We start from the raw sequence: 20,497 nt of genomic DNA, 5'->3' as shown, positions 1-20,497 counted from the left end.
AGGGGCATTTTAACAGCCACAGGAGCTCAGGGAGGGCCTGGCCAAGGGCCTGGGGTTAGTTCGGGGAGAAATGGGGCTGTTTCCGTACCTGTGCTCACCCGCTTGCTACCGCTCTGTCCTGGGCTTGGCGATGGGGCCGATGGATCCAGCGTCCTCCTGCTGTCCCCAGGCATTTGAGGGGGGATAAGGGCCACGGACCGCACATCGTGCTGGGTTCTGACCCTTCCGTCTGCCTAAAAGTGGATTCCCTCTTCTTTCCCCTCTTCCCTTTCTGGCTGCTGCCTGGATCACTGTTTTTAACTGACTAATAAAGTGTATTTTGTGTAGAAATCACCGTGCTCGCCTTTTTGTGCTAAGGATAACCCCGCTGTGCCCATCCTCTTCCCCAGATAGTACGGAGCAGGCTTCCCCTCCACCCTGCCCCCTGAAATTCAGGTAAGCTCTGCCTCCCCGGTCCCACGAGCGAGATCCTGCTGAGGAGGACACTAAGAGAGCAGCAGCTACAACAGAGCCCCTGGGAGGAGGCAGATCAGTGCAGTTATCTGGAAATAAGTTAAGAAACAGGCTGGAGCTTATATTCATGTAATTCTCTTTTTACTTGTGTTCCCCTTCCACAAAAGCAGTGCGAGAGGCAGGTGAAGGGAGAGGGGAAGGACTGTAGTGGGTCTTTACGCTGGCTGCTAGGGTCTGGAGAAGGTGAAGGCCGAGACACAGGAGACACTGTGGAAAGCTGCTGCTCCCCAAACCTTCCAGGGTTGGAGTAGAGCCTGTGTAGGGCCAGCCAGCCTGTCCCACAACTTTACCCACGTTTCAGCTAGCTGGGAACTCGCTCAGGCCCTCTGTCCCCAGTTAGGCAGCGGGCAACTGTCCTTTCCTGAAGGACATGGTTGCTCTCAAGCGAAGCTCTCCGATGGCTGGGTGGGGGGGCGAGGGGGAGACTCTGCCCTTCCCTGGAACCACCACCTCCTCGCACAGCTCTTGAGATCGGGGAAGCCTCAGGCTGCGATTTGAACTCATGGTGTTGGTCCAGGTTGCCGCGGCATGGGCAAGGGCGACCGACGGCGTCACCGCCTCAAGACCAAGAGGACGGAGAGCAGCGGAAGGGTGTGAAGGAAAGTCTCACGCCCCGCTGCCAGCGGCAGGCGGCCCCGTGCAGCCGGCCGCTCCAGGAGGTCACAGCTGGGGAAGAAAGCAGGAAGTGAAGCTGAAGCAACTGGTTTCCATCCCCACACGTGCCCAGCCCTCCAGCATGGACTTACAGCATCGCCTCCTTAACGGGGAGGGAGGTCTGGAGCCAGGCGTCAACCGTGCTGCCGTGTGCCTCGTACAGCCGAACCACCACGGCTTCAGGGCTGTCCTCGGCCTTTGGGGGACAGCACAGACGGGATTTTGGACAAACAAGATGGACACATCCTATCCTACACCTCAAGGTATGGCCTGACCCAGGCGATGACGGCTGAGCAGCCCTGCCTGTGTGCACGCGTGTTCCTGACCTGCCACGCTGCTGTGCCAACGACTGTGCCCAGTACCCACATACAGGTGCAGATGCCTGCCTGGGCTGGCAGAGAGGGGGCTGGCAGAGAGGGGGGCTGGCAGAGAGGGGGGCTGGCAGAGAGGGGTGCTAACCCCACCTAGTTCTCACCTAGCAGGACGTGCCAGCCAGAGGGACCACCGTTTAAACTCAGCTGAGCCTGCCCACCACCCAGCCTGGGGAAAGAGCGAGCCCTGCTCAACAACAACAGCTTAACCCGCCTGCCCTGCCCGCTTCTGCCCCAGGCACTTGCCTGCTTAACCGTCTCCAGCACGACCGCAGGTGAGCTGACAGAAAAGGCGCTCCAGGCTGGGCACTGGGCAGAGCTGGCCGGGACCGCGTGGAGGGGGAAATTCAAGTTGTAGGCACGCTGGATCACACCGGCGTCCTGGAAGGTACCTGCAACACAAGAACCTCTAGCCAGCCTCTAGGCATGCAGTGCCAAGACATGCTCACCCCAAGGCTCGCTGGAGCATCCTCCAGCCTGTGCGTCCCCAGACAACCCAGCTCTGCCCATCGCTCACCCAGGTGAGGCATCACGGCGTAGGTGAACTGGTGGTGCGTCATGTCTGCCATGGCATCAGGGGACTTTGGTGCCCTCAGCCTACAGCAACAAGAAGCAGGTGAGACTGGCATCTCTGCAGCACCCTCTGTCACCGAGCGCAGAGCCAGAGGAGCTCTGACAATTGTCTCCCCTGCTACCTCGAGACTGCGCCATGAGGTGGAAGCCAACATGCTGCTGTTTTTGGCAGGAGCAAACAGAGCCTGGACAAGGTGACTCAGAAGCTAAAACTGACCTTTGAAGGGTGATTTCCTGTGAAACTTGTGGCTGATGGAGTGAAACTGAAATATGTAGTTTCTCTTAGCTTTGTACACACCCAGAACATTGCTGTTCCTTCCCTCTCCTTAAGCCTCCTCTCCTAGGGTATGTTTTGGCCAGGAACAGAGAAATTACTTAGTGCAAATGTGGATCTGATCTCTCCTGAACTATTTATGAGCATAACTCACAGGAATTACTTTATCTTAGTCAATTGTAACTAAGTCACCCAAAAGTTCTCAGATGACGGCCAGCCTCTCAGACTAATACCAGACTATTTCCTTATTAACTGGCATCATTTAGGACCAGGTGCTGCCTTGACTTCCAAGAAATACCTCAGAAGGCAAAGCGGCTGCTGTGGCTCCACCCTCAACCCAACCCGACTCACAGCGAGAGGCTGAGGACGTTCCTGTGGGCTGATGCTCCGTATTTGCAGTCGTTCAGCAGTGCCACCCCGAAGCCGTGCTCGGAGAGATCCAGCCACTTGTGAGTCCACACCTGCAGGAGGTATCGAGACATACTGACCACGCAGAGCTACCACCTAGGAGCAAACACAGCCCTACCTCGGGAGCAGCAGCTCGGCCCTGGGATGAGGGCCACCTTTCCTCTCACCTCAAATCGAGCCCAGTCCCAGGACGTGTTCCAGTGCGTTGGCCGCTGCAGGTGCCCAAACTGGATCTCGTAGGTGGCGTTTGTGCTCCGGACTTGCACGGGGAACTCCACCTTCAGGAACTTGTGAGCCTCCTTCCACTCAACCTAAACGTGGTAGCAGAAAACATCACCACGGGGGGCTGAGAAGCAGAGGCTGAACTTATCCTTCCCTGGTGCACAGTAGCCAGCTCGCATCCAGGCCAGACCAGGTACAAAAAAACTGCACTAGACTCTGAACACAGATGAACTGGCAGGTCTCTCTTCCACCCTGGTCCCTCAGGACCCTCATCCTTAGGCTGCCTTCCCCTAAGGCGGAGGAGGACAGGCAATGGGGGTCTCCAGGGAAGAAAATAGGAAGGGAAACGTAATTCAGATGCGAGGTTCAGCTCCCCAGGGCCCTGCCTGCACAGCACAGATGTCGGTATCGCGCGGCAGTCGCTGGCCAAACCTGGGTCTGGAAGCGGAGGTACGGGCACGTGGCGTCCAGGATGATCTCCTGGGTTAAGGTGCTGCTTTCCCCGATCCGCAGAGAGAAGCTCGCACTTCCCCGCAGACCCCCAGCCAGGGTGATTTCCAGAGGCTTCAGCAGCGTTGTCACTGGCTTCCTAGAAAAAGGGATAAAGGCAGAGCTGGTCTCAGCCTGGTTCCCAAAACCCAGTCCAGCCTCCCACGCAGCAGGCACTCACTTCTCTGGAGTGAATGCTCTGTTACAGCTTTTGTTACAGCTGGGGCTGACAGGGAGGCAAGAACCTCGGAGCAAAGACAAAAATCCGACTGCTGCGTGCACTGCTCCTTTACCTGGTTTCCAAGTGATAATCCATCACATCCCAGGCGTCCCAGTACAGAGGAACATCATCAAGAGTGCAAACTGGTTGGCACAGCAGCCATCTGGGACTGACTCTCTGGAACAAAGCAGAACAGAGAAACAGCAGCGTAAGAAGAACTGGCCGTGGTGAAGGGCTTACAGCAAGAAGAAGACCCAAGAGAGGTTTGAGGAGCCTGGTTCTGGGAACTGGGTGAGACATACCTCTCGGAGTCCACCAGCCGAAGCGAGGTCAGGCGCCCCAGCGCATCGAGGCAGACTGCAATCACCCCATTCTCCATGGCAATGGCGCCGTCCTCCTGCGGAGGGAAGGACAGAAACAGCTTTTACAGACCCACACCTGTGGGAGCTGAGTGTCCCAACTGCAGGTACAGCGTGCGGGCTTGCGGCGTGCTGGATTCCCTCGATTCCTCCCCAGCCAGCCTTTGACGCAGGGCATGCCGGCCAGAGAACAGCCGCCGTTGTGCTCACCTGTCTCCTCACTGCCACAGGCTGAGGGGGCACCAGTGGCTCCCTCACTATAGCGTAGCCCATGCTGGGGACTGTCACCAGAGCTGGAAAGCAAAGAGGTTCTGTTCCAACATCTTCCCTGGACACACCGTGTTGCCCTGCTGCTCTTCATGTCAGATCTACCACCTCCTTTCCTACCCTCCTCTTCTTCATCCATACTTCAGGGACAACTTGAAGCAGGATCAGCCCCAAGCAGCCATCTGACAAGTCAGTAAACCCTCCCAAGGGCAGGGAGAGGCAGAGTATTTCTTTGCCAGCTGTCTCTGCCCCTGTAAGAAGTTCTGGTACACAAGTTACCCCCAAGCTAGACATACCTAAAGTCTCTGTTCCGGCTGGTCCAGTCCTGGAGATCACCTCAGTCCGTTCCCAGGGCAAAGTGTTCAACACGAGGGTGCTCTCGGTGCTCGCTGCCTTGGGCTGCAGCAGGTCCCCGCACAAGGACTGCACAGCTTCCTCCTGCAGCCGAGCACCAGTCCTGCGGATCTCTGAGCAAATAAAAGGCCCCAGTTGGACCCAGCCAGGCCATTTCTCACATCTGAGAGAGTTTCTGGCGCTCCCGTGCAATGTATGCACACCTTAGGTACTTCCAAGCTACAATTACTAATTGTCATTAGTATTAATTACTGTTATCTGTTAGTAAGTTAATTAAAGTACACTCTCCTATCCAAACTCCCTGCTCACCTGCGTAGTATTGCAGGGCATCCTCAACCACGAGCTGGATACAGCTGCCTGGCAAAACGTCATGGAACTGGTTCAGCAGCAATAACCTAAAACAGAGAACAGAAAGCAAGTGAGGAATCGGGGAAGAGCGCCGGATTTGCTCCAACTTACCGAGCTCTGTTTGCAAGACAGACCAGCTTAATAACTGTTCCTTATGCCCCCGCTAGCAAAAACTTGAGAGAAATGGATATTTTTCTGTAGCACCCTTTAAATCCCTTTATGTTAGGACTTGTCAACTGCCATCTTAGTAAATCACAGACATGAGGAGGAAGAGCTAATTTATTTTTATCCCTTGGGGCTACCAGATATATTGTTGCACAAGTTCAGGCAAGTCAAAACTGGCGAGGAACAAGCTTAGGTCAGAAATGAAGCTTCCAGCCAGCAGAATAGCGAGGCTTTGGAGCTAACTTCCAAGGGGAGAATCAAATAAAGCACTGAAACGTTTTCCAGGTGGAGCCTTGATCAGTTTTATGGATGGGGTTGTGCATACACAGCGCTGCAGTACTGAATCCGCACGGGTCCCTACGTCTTAACTGCGCACCCCTCTCACTCAAGAGGCAGTTCAGATGGAGACGGGCTGTGGTCAGTCACCATTCCGGCTCTAGCTGAACAGGGATGCAAGATAAATGACCATCTCCCACCATCAGCCCACTGTGCTGCCCAATATTTGCCCACACCAGTTCTGTCCAACCAGTCTGGGCTAATTTTGGTGCACTGATAGTGAGGATTTCCACCCTGGCTCAGGCAGGGACAAGAAGCTGTCAGAGGTGGGGAATGGTACCCCAAAAGCAGCCAGCTCTCAGGTTGAAGTCCCCAGCCCTCACCACATCCTCCCACTGGTGCTGTCGGTGCTCCCGTACTTCCTCACCTCCAGAGCTGTTGCAGCTGGCTGGCAGGATACTGCAACGCACCACCCCGTGCCACAGCCAAGGTGCTGAGTACTTCGACATCGTGGAGTATTCGCTCGCACTCCCGATTCCCCTTCTTTATCTGGTGTCGAAGCAAGGAGAGAAGAAAGATGCTTAGGAAATTGGTAGCTAGGAGTGGATCTCTCCCACCAGCAGCAAAAAGCCCAGCTCCAGTGCAGGAAGACTGGTTACCATGAGTTTGCCATTACCAGCAAGATATTTTCTGTCTCAGATCAAGTTGAAACTCCCAGCACAAGACATAGCTTCCCCTGCCTCTGCTCTCACCTTCCTCCCCTTCTTCTGACTCTTCACCCAAGCTCTCCAACTATTTGCTAAAGTGAAGGAAACGGCAGCTGTGGACCAAGGGGAACCCTGCTGTGTCCAGGCTTCCTTCTCACCCCTTGAAGAAAGTCTGACAATAGACCTGCCTTTTGGAGTTCTGGCTACAAGGTGGCTCCCACTGTTGAGACCTAAAGGGCACTGCTCAAACCCTGGAGCCGCCTGAGCCGTAGCAAAGAGATCTGAGAACGGCCACCTTCCCTGGGAGACCACTGCAACCCGTCTGGTGCGAGCAGTCACCTGGGCCTGGGTGGTGTATGTGCCGTTGTGCAGCTCAAGGAAGAGCTCTCCCACCCAGGTGCACAGCTGTGACGACTCCTTCTCCAGGACAGAAAAAAGCTGGTCGGGAGTGGAGAGCTGAACCCTGCGGGAGAGAAGCACAAACAGTGATGAGCCAGAGGAGAAGCCTGTGACACTGCGAATGGTGAATCCTGACCAGAAAGGTGACAGCCCCAGAAACCCCAACACAACCACGACTCCATGTTCTCCCAAACCCCCTCCTACCCCTCTCCCGTTCCACACTGCTCTTGCTGCCTGCCACGGGGACAGGGACATTCCCCAGGCAGGGACAGACTGCCAGGCACCACTGCTGTGCTGGCCATTCGCCCCACAGACCAGCTGAGGGTTCACGAGCAGTCTGAGGCCACGCCGTGTACCTGTTCTTACTGCTCTTGATGGTGGAGAGAGACTCTGTCTCCCTGACAATCCTTCCTAGCCCTCTGCTCGCCCCACTTGCTCCCTGCCCTCCTTCACCCTTTCTTTCGGCACTGCTGAAAGCCAGGTCTGGCTCAAAACAAGTGCTCTCACAAGGAGGGAGGAAGGCAGCTGTCCTCTCACCTTGGCAGCCCATCTGTGTCACTCATTCTCTTCATCCTGTCCAGCATCTTCTGTGTGGGGCCCCCTCCTCCATCTCCAAAGCCGAAGAGGAAAGCGCTGTGGTTCACACGTCCTTTGTCCTTGTTGTTCTTCACTGTTTTCAGCATCTAGAGGGAATTTTGGACAGCTGCAATCTCCTGGTGCCCAGCTCCAGCTCCACACAAGAAAGCCAAGTGAACCTTTGTGGAGCAAAGCACGGTCCTGCCCCTCTTCCCCAGCCCAAACTGCCAAAATCAGGCACGGACACATCTCAGAGGCAGGCGATTGACTGCCAGGCACCCAAACAGCCTTTGTCCAGTAACGCTGCCAGCTATCCCACTGCCTTCCCAGGCAGTGATCTCTCCTGGGAGCCTCAGATCCGGTCCCAAGGGGCTGGCACTGCACTTCACGTGGAGGTCCAGCAACTGCACTCACCTCCTCCACTCGCCCGTGCATCCCGTAGGAGTCACCAGGGGGGAAATGGGTCAGGACTCGGGAACCATCAATGCCTTCCCAGAAAAAGGTGTGATGCTGGAGGGGGTGCAAAGGAAAGCGTGGTGTCTCGTACAGCCCCCCTGTACCCACCCAGCACCAAAATGCTAAAGCACACCCCCACTGTTCCCAGTGAGCTCCCAAAGGAAACCTCTGGTCATGCTGGTACCAGAAAGAGATAAATTCACCCTTAGCTCAGTGTTTCAAGGCTCCCAAACTCTTCTCCCACACCAACATGCACATGGAGGGCACACTTCAACCACAGCAGCACAGAACTTGTGCGCTAAAAGCCCAAGCTTCCTCACAAGCCTTCTCCAACACACAAATCCCAGCACCTTTGGCACCAAGGAAGTGCACAGGGGACAGGCACTTCAGAGCCCCTTGAAGATTCAAACCGGGTCTTCGCTTTCTCTCCATGAGGCTGCAGGATGCCCGGACAGATCAGTGCAAGGAGACAGTTGCACAAGGACGTGGAATGCCACAAGGGCAGGGGACAGCAGAGGAGAGGCTGGGTTTGCTGTCGGTCAGACCTGCATGCAGGTCACAGCTTCCCATCTGGAAGCAGAAGGAATTTGTAGGCCAGGGACCCAGCTGGGCTCTCTAACTGCATCCTTTCTTCCCGCTAAACCCTGACAGGACATTGCTACCACCACAAACTGATGGCTTCTGGAAGAAGAGCCTTTGTCAGCTGAGCTGAAGGACTGGCTCGACCTGTGGAACCAAGGGGTCCAGCCCTGCAGACAGACTCCAGCAACTGCAAGTCCATCCCCTGGCAACAGGGGAAGCAGAGCTCACCGGGAAGGTGTTCACCAGGTTCCAGCTGAGCTTCTGCGTGAGGAACCGCCTGATCCCACAGCCACGCATCAACTGGGGCAGCTGGGCCGAGTATCCAAACGTGTCCGGCAGCCAGAACTGGGAGCAGAGGTGACAGCAGCAGAGGGAGAGAGACGCATCTGAGTCACGTTGGCCACGAACCACAGCCGGAGCGCGCGAAGGCTTTCTTGGTAGTCAGGCTCTGAGGCCATCTTGCAGAGGGGACAGAAGATGTGCTAGACAAGGAGCAATTCTAGAGACCTGCCAGAGACCTACAGGAACACAACCAAGGCGGGAGGCTGTGCCAACTCCCATGACACGTCGGGGATTAGATGTTTACTCAGCGCAGCTTTAGCTGCAAAAAGCACGCCAACGTGAGGCACCTGAACATCGTATCTGGAAGCAGAGAGAAACCCTCACGCACAGCAAGAGGTGGAAGGAGACGGCGTGCAAGGAAGGTGTGCTGGGAAAGAGAGAGTACCTCTGAGCAGATCCGGCCAAACTGCTCCTGGAAGAACCGCTGTCCCTGGAGGAACTGCCGCACCATGGACTCCCCGCTGGGCAGGTTCCCGTCCTGGGGGGAAAGCACAGGGAGTTCACACGGCAAATCGGGCACCAGGAAAAGGAGGTCTCGTAAGCGTCCCATTCCCACCCACTGTCATCCTGACCTGGCAGACCATGGGGAGGATCTGGCCAGAGCTCAGCAGAGGGTGAAAGCAGGAACAGAGCTCAGCCAGCCAGACCAAAGCTCCCTTCTCAGGGAACGAGATGATTCGGAAGAGGGATGGTATTTTGCAAGGCTAGACATTGCAGACAGCTGGTGTTTGCTGGGCCCAGAGACCATCACCAACAGACAGGCTCAGCAAAGGCTCTGCTCTCCCCCTCCAGTGACAGGACCGGTCCCAGAGGGCTGGTGCAGGGAGGGTGGGGCGAGCCAGGCTCACCACGCTTCTCACCATTTCCACCCAGGTGCCTCCAACAGGAATGAACTGCCCCTTCGCCACGAAGTCCTGAATCTGCGCGTAGAGCCCGGGGTACCAGCTCCGCACCCACTCGAACTGCTGTGCCTGACAAGGCATGGAGGTCAGCCTCAGCTCCCACCACACCGCGCCACACCGACGACCCTCCTCTCTGCAACCGCACAGGACGCTCCCAGTCACCCCCCCCAGCCTCGTTTCGAGCCATGCTGGAGAAGCAACTCACCACAAAGGGAAGGAGAGCTGCCCAGAGGGAGATCACTCACCTGGGAGCAGGCGAAGGTGAGCTCCGGATTGCGCTCCATCAGACGGAGCACCGTGACCCAGCTCCGAGCACACTTACGGATGGTCTCCTCATACGGCCACAGCCAGGCTGCAGGGACAGGAACCACGGTTATTACTCGGCACAACATCCTCTGGGAATGGGGCTGTGCTGCCTTTTGTTTATAAGCCAGGGAAAACGCTAGAGCAAAACACTGTCCTTTGACCAAGCGTTTGACAGCAACACAGCCTGGGGCCCCCAACTCTTGCTCCTCCTGCTGCCTCTCTGTTGAGACTGAAACCCCTCCAGGGACTGGAAATTGAGGGGTGAAGTCCAACGGGGGGAAGACAGTGGTCTGTAATTCATCCCTCATCACCAGCCCCATCAGTGCTCCAAACAGCACAGGTAGCCAGACACACGCTCCCCTGCCTCGGTGACAGAGCAGCTCTACGGCAGCACAGAGGTCCCCTTCCTCCCCCTCCAGTGCCTGGAGCCCAAGGGCAGCCAGCTCTCCCCTTGGGCAGCACGCCCTGGCCTCCAGTCCAGCAGAGAGGGAACACTGTGCTGCTCTCACCAGAGTCAATGTGGCAGTGACCCACAGCATGGATGGTGTGCTGGCTCTCGCCGTTCCTCTGGCTGAAGATCTCCGCAGCCAGGTGACGGGCAGCGGGGAAGGTGGACAGGTCTGTAACGTCACACACGTTGACCATCTGGTTGGCAGTGTACAGCGCCTGGAAACTCCTCTGGTTTTCCTCCCCGAGGAGCTGGGGTGGGGATAACAGTTTGACTCGGAGCTCAGCACATCCTCTGGCTCAGAGCAGCAATTTGTACCAGCTCGGACGCCACCTGCCTCAGGGAGAACCACCTTCCAACATCTGAGTCTGTCAGTCAGCAGTGCCAGTTAAACACCGCGTCCCTGCTTCACAGACACAACCTTAGGTCTTTCCCATGTGCATTACAAAGCCAGGTCACACATACGCCCATCCCAGGGGGCTCTGGGCTAACAGATCCTGCCTTGGAGCAGAAAGTGGATGAAAAAACCACCTGTGGCTTCTCTCTGTCCAGTTTTCTCCTAGTCTAGACAACATCAATCGTGCTACAGCAGCGGGAGCAAACATTTGCTCCTCCAGGGCCTTCTGGTGGGAGGAGATAGGTCACAGAATGGTGGGAGAAGGAGATAAAAGGAAGTTGTGGAAGGAGGTGGAAAGGGTGAGAGAAGGGAAGAGAATGAGCTCACAGACCTGGGCCATGTCCAGCAGTATTTCCAGATCTACCAGCAGTTCATAGACATCCCTGTTGAAGACGACCAGTTCAGCCTTGCTCAGGGTGAACCTCCTGTCTGGGTCTGGAGGGGCGATCATACTGCCCTTGCCAGCCCCGAAGAGACCGTTGCAGGCCAGCTCCACGTACAGCGTCAGACTGGAGGGCAAAAGGACACCATCAGGGAGCAGATCACAAGCCATTGGCTGGGAAAGTCCATTCCCCTCCCCATGGTGGGACCGGCCCGACCTGAACAAGGGACAGAGCCCCTGAACGCCAGACACTTCTCAGAGCATCTGGATGCAGACAAGAATGTCTCACCCTGGCCTCTTGGCTCCAAACACCATCAAGCTCCCCCAGGGATGGGGGACTCTGGCCAGCTGACCACCCACCTGTGGGGCTCCGTCTCTTTCAGGCTGCTTGTCAGGATGTAGCTGGTCTTCTCACCTTCCTTAGTCAAACCCTGCAAGGGAAGACAGCACATTCAACACACATCTTCAGAGGTCCATGACAGCGGGCTGGATGGCCAGGACAAAACACATCTGGCTGGATGGAGGAGTGTTATTTTATGCCCACCAACACATGTAGGCATTCCTCTGAAGAGTGCACAACAAATGGGACAGGATTTCTTCTACTGTTCCATTGCAGAGGGCTAAGGGGGATAACCACTCTGTACACAGCAAAGCACCTGGTGCAGCTGGCACACCCTTGATCCACGCCTCCTTACCTGGACAGGCTGGGCGTCTCGCCACACCATGCCCTCCCCATCGCTCTCCCAGACGAAGTGCACTTCCTGCCCTGCCCAGGCCGGGGGGATGCTCAGCTCCACCTTAAACCAGCACGTCTCCCACCTGGAAGAGAGCAGGCAGCAACCTCAGCCCACGGTGAGACCTTCTCCCAAGGGCAAACACAATTCCTCAGAGGCTCCATGGAGAAAGCAGAGCGGGGACTGCACACAACCCTTAGGGCAGGCTTGTGCCCAGGCTGCAAGGAGCCCCAGCAGGCGAGGAAGCTTGGAAAGCAGCATGGAACCCCATGGTGCTGGCCCCAACCCAGCCTGTTCTGAGATTCCAGAGAAACGGACAGTGGCATCGTGTCTTTGACCACAGCCAGGAAAAGACTGCAGTCTTCTCCCAGCCCTGACAAACGCACGGATCCCGCGCAGAAGCAGGGTTACAACCATGACTAGGAACACGAGCTCTCGGCACAAAGGATGGATGAACCCAGCTCTCTGCTCTCCTTGGAATCTGACACATCTTGGTCGGTTTCCTCACGAAACCTCCCCTGGGGCTTCTGGGCTGACACCTCCTACCTAAAGCCACAACAGGGAGGAGGATGATGGTCTCATTTCTTTGCCACTGGGAGCTCACGAGGATTCACGCACACAGGTAACGCTGAAGACACGAGCTCCAGCCCCACCACGCTCGTGGGACCACCGGAATCTGGTACTCACGTGGGCCCGAAGGAGTCGCCCACTTTAGCCGGTCTGAATTCCTGCCTGACAGCCTCATCGTACGGGATGCGCCGCGGGGTCTGGAAGCAGGAGAGCGCTGCTGGCGGACAGTGATCCCCAAAAAGCCTGCGGCAGGAGACAGGACACCACCAGTAAGGCCAGTCCTGCCCGGGGGTGGGGAGGGACAGAGACCACCCTGCTTTCCCAGCATGGCTGTATCACCCGGCTCCCACTTAACACCCTCATAGTATTAATTAACAATCATTTGCCCCGTTGATGGCCCGTTGGAACGGCCTTCCAGCAGCGTTTTCCAGAGGGCAGCAGGGCTGGGGGGCAGAGCCGACCGTGCCAGCGGCTCCCTGAGGCAGAGCTCCAGCTGGCCGAGGGGTGTGTGTGTGCTTTGTTCACGGAGCCCCCGAGTTCGGGGTGCAGCAGCCTGCCCTGCGGGGCCGGCTGACAGACAGACGCACCCACATACACAGACAGAAAGACACAGACAGACACACACCCCCACACACAGACAGACACACACACCCCACACAGACAGAGACACAGACACAGGCACACACACATAGAGTCACACACCGACACACAGACAGACACACAGAGAAACAGAAACACACACAGACACAGAGACACACACTGACACACACCCCGACACAGATACACACACACACACGGACACACCACACCCCTCCAACACACAGACACACAGACAGACACACACCGACACACACACACACGCACAGACACACGCACACACAGACACACACACAGACACACACCCCGACCTACACAGACACACCCCCACACACACCACAGACACACAGACACCGACACAGACACACACCACAGACACATAGACAGACACACAGACACCGACACACACACAACGCACAGACAGACACACAGACAACACACACCCCGACACAGACACACACACACCGACACACACTGCACAGACAGACACACAGACAGACACACACACACCCCTGACACACACATACAGAGACACACACACACAGACACACACACCCCGACACACAGACACAGACATACACAGACACACACACGCCCGGGCCCCCGCGCGGCCCTCCCGCCCGCTGCCAGAGCGCCGGGGACTCCCGGGCATGTGACGGCGGGCGGCCCCGCCACCCACCTGCCCCGCAGGTTGCAGTCGGTGAAGTAGGTCTCGGACAGGAACTTCTCCACACGCTCCAGCGCCGTGCGCCGGTGCTTGGGCGCCGCCATGCTGCGCGGCCCGCGCCGCTCTGCGCATGCGCCGCCTCGGCGGGGCGGGGGCGGAGTGGGCGGGCGGGGCGTGCGCCGCGCATGCGCACGGGGCGGCGAACAACACGCGGCTGGTTCCTGGCGCCCGGGAATCGGGAAATGAATTGGAAAGCGGGGGCCGAGTCTGGTCGCTCAGCCCCTCAACAGGAGTTGTGCACCCGCCGCCCCTCCTCCCTGCTCCCTTCTTCCCGCAGAAGCGCCCCAAAACGTCGCTGCGTGCGCTGGGGAAGGAAGGAAGAATCCGCACGCAACCATGAGCCCTGATGTTTTAATGGAAATACCGCACTACAGTCAAGTTTACAACATTGGGATAGAAATCACATGGATTGTGGGCCGAGGATCACGTCACAGAACACAAAAAGCGAGTTCAAATAAAAAGAAGAGGGAAAAAAAACTCCAAAAAACCCCAAACCTCTGCTATTGTACAGGCTGGGAGCAGAGCTGGGATGCCAGACAGAGGGAGGGCGGCTGCCGAAGGCAGAGGTGTCCCCACGGCATGTCCTGGGGATCCGGTGACACAGACTCCAGGACGAGACACCCACCCAGCAGCAGCTGTTACTTCCGAGCTGGTCAAAAGTCTACATCACCCAAGATTTTCGCTTCCAGATTACCTTGAGCATACAACAGGAAAAATAAGGGGGGGATAAGAGAGCAGGGAAGCTCGTGTGAAACCTTTGAAAGGGAAGAGGACACCCAAACGCCCCTTCCTGCCCAGTTACAGCAAAGGCAGAGAAATGGGACGGGTAACTTATTGCTGGCAAACCGTGAATATTCCCCACTGGGCACTTCATGCTGCTCTTTCCCTCTCTCCGTAGGAGGCTCCCGTCTAAGATCTGCCCACCGCACGTTGGCTGCCGATGAGGAGTAGTGGCATTCCCCTCCAGACCCGCTCCCCAGCTCCCTGCCTGCAGAAGGGAGGGCAGCTCTGGTTCCAAGAGGAGACGACCTGCTGTCTTGGAAAAAAAATAAAACACCCAGGAGAGGTTTAAGCAGCGGCAAAGTCCTGCTTGCAGCTCCCCAGCCAGGGAGGACGGGAGCTGCGGTGGGTGCTTAGGACTGGCAGCATGGGTTTGTGCAAGGAAAGCTGCCTCCTTCGAGGAGGAGAGACAGTGCAGTTATGGCTGCGGTGGCTTACGAAGTCCGTGACAACTTCTTTTATTTCTGTAAAATCAGAATCTTCCCCCGTGTTTTAAATATCTGCCAGCGCTCAACTTCTATCCTTAAAAAAATATATATCCCATATGTGGATTTCATAGTGAAATGCACTGAGACCCAGCCCACCCCTCACCCTTCTCTCGCACACACAAACCACACACAAACACACACGCAGAGCAGCTCCATCGAATACTGGTTTGGTACTTCAGGTGATGTTTTCTCCAATACTGAGAGGGAAAAAAAAAAACCACCCCACAAACCAAAACCATCAGCACAATCAACCCCAGCGAAGTAGCTCAGCAACACTTCCCAAAAGCGAAGGTTTTTGGAGCTGGAAGACTAGGTGGATAAAAATTACCCACCAAGAAAAAGCAAAATTAAAATAAAATTATATATGATATATTTATATATCTTAACAGGCCGCTCATACCTCGGTTGTGTTAATCGCAAAACGCACACGCTGCCTCTGCTTTTTCCTCTCAGCTCCTGAAGCCAATCCTAAAAAACAGTGGGATGCGCCACCCTCCCCTTCCCCCACGCCAAAAACTGCATGCTGCACGGTGCCTTTCAGACCAGGAACAGGGCTGTGGGTGAGCGAGCGTCTTCCTCCAGTTAAGAACAAAGACATTGTTTTTATTTACAAAAAAAAGGAGAGAAAAGTTTTCCACACAAAAGCACTACAATGATAACTCCCTTTGGTAAAAAGTGTAATAAATGTCGCCGTCGGTCTGTCTGAAGGTACTAATTCTCAAGCCACCTGGTACTATGGTACACAAGAAGCTAGTACAGTTATGCTAGCACATCAAGCATACTTCCTTTAATAAAAAAAAAAAAGAAAACAAAAAGAAAAAAAAACCAAAAATTGACAATTTGTACATTTATTTACAAAAATAGGAGGGGAACATGTTAAAATCGTGTTGTTCGCTGTTGTGTGTGTGTACGTACATGTGTGTGAAAAGCTGGTGCATGGCACTAGGAGAGACTAGTAAACAAGCAGGTACAAAAAAAAAAAAAAAACAAAAAACCAAACAAAAAACCCCAAACAAACGAAAAATAAACAGTTCCACTGGCACTAGAAAGGACAGACCGATCTGCACGGGGTGAGTCCAGCCTGGGAGGGAGGAGAGGGAGGTGAGAGGAACCCAGGGTCCGCTCCGGGAGCTGGCGTCGGGCTGCCCCACGGCCCTACGGAGGAGAATCCGGTCGCGCCAGGCACCTGGGGATCTCGGGACGCATCCAAGCGGTGCGGTCCGGTCGGGGAGAGCGTCCGGTTCTCTTCCCTCGCCGCTCGGGGCCTCCGGGGAGTCAAAAGCTCAACACTGCTGGTGTGTACGGGCTCGTCGTGTTTCTCTGGGATGGCTCAGTTCAGAGAAGGGTCCTTCCCGCCCTCCGGGGGGGACGCGTGCCGAAGTCAAAGCCAGCGGGCGCCGGCGCCGATCCGCGTCCCTACAGGGAATGCCGCTGGTGACAGGTTGTACCAGCCACGCACTAGTCAAGTGGCCATGTTACGGAGATACACAGGGAGGAGAGAAAAGCATCTTCCTCCTTTCCTTGATGCGCACACACACACATCCCCCGGGCTTTTCCCTCGCCCCGGGGGACTTTTACGGTGCCTTGAATATTGTGCTGCCGTATTTGACGCGGTACTTGTTGATGCTGACAAAGTGCAGGGTCTCTGTGTCACAGGTGGTGGTGCAGGGCACCAAGCCCTCCAACCCTTCGCCCATGAGCCACTTGTTTGTCTCGGCTGCCATGTCGCGGGGCACGTGCTCCTTGGTCCATTTGTCCACCCAGGCCTGGAACCGCTGGTGCAGCCGCTTGCTCACTCTTTCGTGGGACTAGGGAAATAGGAAGGGGTGTTAGGAAAAGGCGTTTTCGGCCCCCGGACCGCAGCGATACGCAAAGCTCTCCCCAGCCCTGGGGGTCTGCCCAGGAAAGAGCAAGCTCAACGTGCATTAGACATGTCAGGGACCCGACTGCTATGGAAAACTAAGAACTGGGTCAGGTCTAAAAGGTTTGAGAACCGCTGGCTTAACAGAAGCATCAGGAAAGGAAAAACTTCCTCATTTTTGAGGAAGAGCATCTGCTTAAGGAACGTAAAGTCCGGGACAGATGGTTTAAAGCCATGGCTTGAAAGCCATGACTACGGTCATAATTGAAAACAGTAAATATGATTAAGCCTGGAGATTAAAACGTCTGTATTTTATTATTGGTTTTGTTCTTCCCCCAAAGAATGACTGCTTCTCTGTGTTAACTGTTAAATCCCACAGATTTGTAGTTCAATGCAGCTCCTTCGCTGTGCTTCGATAACTGAGGGGCTACGCTGCACGCTCTAAGCTTAAAAGTTCAGTGATTTGACTTCTGCTCAGACTCCCTGTGACAAACACTGGCACACGGTGTCCTGTTGGAGAGAATTTTTCCTTGAGGTTTGTGCCAGTTGAACGGCACAGAGGGAATTCAATCGAATTCCTCAGTAGGGGCATTTTAAAGAGTCACTACTGAAACAAAATGCTCTCATCTGACGTGATTTTTTCAAACTTGTATTCACAACTAAGGAAATAAAGCCACTGTTTGTATTTCATCAGCAAGAAACAGATGGTAAGTAACTGTTTTGTAAGTCTAACTACATGACTAAACAGGAGCTGTGAAGGATGATTTACTAAGCATGATTTAGGGCACACCTCTCCCACTCCCTCCCCTCCCAGGGAATTCTCTCAGGGGTCACTAGTTGGCTCAGAAAAGCAAAATAATTTAATAAATTGAAAACAATCTCTGCAGCTACAGAAGAGACCACTGCTGACAGAGCCTCTCGGGTACCTCTGCTTCACTTAAGTCAGTGACTTTTGCCTCAATCAGGCAGGTTTCACTTTCTTCTACATTCTAAGCAATGCCATTCTGCTTGGCATTGTGTTTTAAATAGATTATAATAAAATCATAGTGAAGCATTTCAAACCTCAAGTCTAAATAGCCAGACTAGAACCAGAGTTTGCTGTTAAAGCTCCCCGGTCTTCTCTATTGGATGGAAATATTCCCATGGGATGAGAAAAGTAACTGAATGTCAAAGCATTCAGAAGACCAAATCAGTTCTCTCCAACCAAATCCTCCTAAATTTGGCCAACGTGGAGTCACAAGCTGTCTTCACTTTGAATAAAAGCAACTCCTCAACCTTTAAGATCAAGAACAGCTCTACTCCCTGCGTCTCCACTTATCCCACACGCATTCACATCCTCCTTCCCTTGCCCCAGCACGGTTATTTTTGGCACAGAGAACCAAAAGCAAATTTGAGTAACTTCAAAAAGTCAAATTTCAATTTAAAACAGCGATCAACAGCGTTGACTGCTAGGTGTGAGATGCCACAGACCCTTGGGTCCAGGACTTCCAAGCTCTGGAAAAATACCCAGGAGGATTTTTCTGTCTCGGTGACCTCACCACTCCCATCCTTGCCAAAAAAACAGGTTCTTAGAGCAGTTCTTAAAGCTGCTGCCACATGTTGGCCACGGTCTGCTATGCGGGAGTGACCTGAGGATTCCCACTCTCCATGACTGTGGGGACAGGAACCGATGAGGGTATGGGACCCAGAGGGATCCAGGGGGACAGAAGGCATTTGATGTTTGCACTCTGATTCCTCTGTGGGGACGCCCTGGAAGAACAGGCACTCTCACATGTCACCACAAGAAGAGAGGTTTTCCCTAAAACAGGGGGAACACTGCCCATGGGAAGTGCCTCCTGAAAGAAATTTGAGAGCTAACAGTTGAAACCGCCGTCCTCCCATAATAAAACTTTCCAGAGAGCAGGGAGGAGAGTGGGGAGGACAATGAGAGTTAGAGGTGGAAGAAGAAAAGATTACACCTTAGGAACATTAAGAAGATCTTTAGTGACTTGGAAGGATGGAACCGCACACCATCCTCCTGGCAAAAAAGACGGTTGAATGTTACCCATCGGGATCCCCAAGGGCGTTTCATCTGACTCCCCCACCTGGCCTTTGGGAGCAGGGGGTCCCGGGAAACACCAGCTGCCCACCCCAGTCCCTCCGCTCGCTCCTACCTGCTGAGCTCGCAGCAGAGCGGTCCTCCTGTACATGTAATCCTCCGATTTGATCACGTACACCATCTTATAGGAGTTCAGTTTGAATTTACACTCCAGCTTGTCCAAGCTCTCCACGTTCTCCATGGACTTCTTACTGTTTCCCTCCTTCCCTTCCTTCTCCTGCTGCTCCCGACCACGCTGACACTTACGGATTCGCCTCAGATTCCTGCAAACCAGAGAACCCCTCTTGGAATTAGTGCTCACCCTCTAGCACTACTGGGCTGGATCTGTGCTGGCTCCTCAAAAACCCGGCAAACAGCTTGGAGCACGACTGCCTGTTGCAGTCATTCAGGCTCAAGACCCCTTCAACAAAGCCCACTGAGTTTATCTTATTTCTGAAATTACGGCTGTTGTGCCATCAGCTCCCTGCTCAGGAACTGACCACATCGGCACTGAGACGGAGCCCAGTTGCTCTGCCCTCCATGGCCAGATACAGCCCACCAGGAGGTTCACCGCACTGCCCGGCCACTCACCTTGGCAGGAAGACTGGTTTCTGGGCCAGGTGCTCCCGGAGCTCAGGGGAGGTAGAATCAGAGTTGACGTACCGCTCCACGTAGTCCGACCAGCGCTGGAAGCAAGCAAAGAGCACAGATCAGCCACTGCCTTCCCACCAAACAGCACAGGATGGTTAAGGAGGCTAAGCTGGAGGTTATACGGCTGAACACAAGGTCACTTTTGAAGGCTCTGTGCATCTTATCCCCAAAAAGGCAGGCACAACGTTTCTCTATATGGTTTTAAGGGTTTTCTAATACAAAATAAACGAAGAAGGATTTGGCTACTCGCATCACTGAAAGTTTACGGCGTGTCCTTGATGTTTCTCTACCTTGTGCTAACAAGACCACAACAACAGTCAACTGGACACCCTTGTCCAATGCACCCTTGACCATCACAGCCAGCTCTGGGGACACGCTGCTCTTACCTCTGCTTCTACAGGGTCATCGGAGTTCTCCTCTTCTGTGTCCAGCAGTTCAATGGTTAACTGAACTTGACCTCTGCTCTGAATGAACATCAGCTATAAAGAACAGGCAAAGGGACTCCAGTAAGATGTTTCACATAGAAAAAAAACAACCTCTGTTTCTCACTGGGGCAAAGGGGAGAATGAAGCAAGTTGACACAGTTTTAAGGAGGAAAAAAAAACTGTTTCCCACATTCCTGACAGCAAAGGGAAAACACCAGCCAAATTGCACCATCTTTGAGGAACAGAAAAAACTGTAAAGCTTCTTGAAAATCTTTGATTTTCCTGTTGGTTCTGGAGTGGAGTGGGTCCTTCTTGAGCCCCCAAAATAAGTCTGAGGCAAGGGAAGAGAAATTATACACGCAGGCTTTATCCAAAGTACTTTACTCGCTCGGGAAGGGCCTCACCACTTCCTGCACCTTAGGTGAGGGAAGTATGGATTTGATTAGCACAGTGCACCAGGTTTATTTAGCACAACGTATGCAGTCAGCATCGATTTAACGCCCAGTATTAGTACATCTCCCCGCAGTCGACAAAGATCGAGACGCAAGAGAAACGGGAGAGTTGAACTAACACATTAAAACCGGTGACGGCAAAGCA

At 54.5% G+C, this 20,497-nt stretch overlaps 2 protein-coding genes across 2 annotated transcripts in view; both read right to left on the bottom strand.

Annotated features, from left to right (window-relative positions):
* Positions 1 to 1,046: 1,046 nt before the first annotated feature.
* On the bottom strand, positions 1,047 to 13,662 carry MAN2C1 (mannosidase alpha class 2C member 1). Its single transcript, XM_086620289.1, is given in 28 exon segments — positions 1,047 to 1,133; positions 1,135 to 1,179; positions 1,260 to 1,363; positions 1,785 to 1,930; positions 2,056 to 2,135; positions 2,737 to 2,846; positions 2,961 to 3,104; positions 3,448 to 3,604; positions 3,798 to 3,858; positions 3,861 to 3,901; positions 4,027 to 4,121; positions 4,294 to 4,376; positions 4,647 to 4,817; positions 5,014 to 5,099; positions 5,921 to 6,042; positions 6,540 to 6,663; positions 7,137 to 7,282; positions 7,590 to 7,685; positions 8,442 to 8,558; positions 8,941 to 9,033; positions 9,416 to 9,526; positions 9,703 to 9,809; positions 10,273 to 10,462; positions 10,940 to 11,117; positions 11,351 to 11,421; positions 11,686 to 11,809; positions 12,412 to 12,537; positions 13,571 to 13,662. Coding segments are annotated over 28 exon segments (3,081 nt in total). The 3' UTR covers positions 1,047 to 1,072.
* Positions 13,663 to 15,698: 2,036 nt separating this feature from the next.
* Positions 15,699 to 20,497, bottom strand: part of SIN3A (SIN3 transcription regulator family member A) — a 34,460-nt gene continuing 29,661 nt past the window's right edge. The window contains 4 exon segments of the mRNA XM_086620058.1: positions 15,699 to 16,694; positions 18,901 to 19,108; positions 19,416 to 19,510; positions 19,862 to 19,954. Coding sequence (XP_086476184.1) covers positions 16,461 to 16,694; positions 18,901 to 19,108; positions 19,416 to 19,510; positions 19,862 to 19,954 — 630 coding nt within the window. The 3' untranslated portion in view covers positions 15,699 to 16,460.

Source organism: Tauraco erythrolophus, chromosome 14 (genome assembly GCF_009769465.1).
Source record: "Tauraco erythrolophus isolate bTauEry1 chromosome 14, bTauEry1.pri, whole genome shotgun sequence".
In the NCBI taxonomy this organism is placed as follows: Eukaryota; Metazoa; Chordata; class Aves; order Musophagiformes; family Musophagidae; genus Tauraco; species Tauraco erythrolophus.
This window is presented reverse-complemented; position numbering and strand designations above follow the sequence as displayed.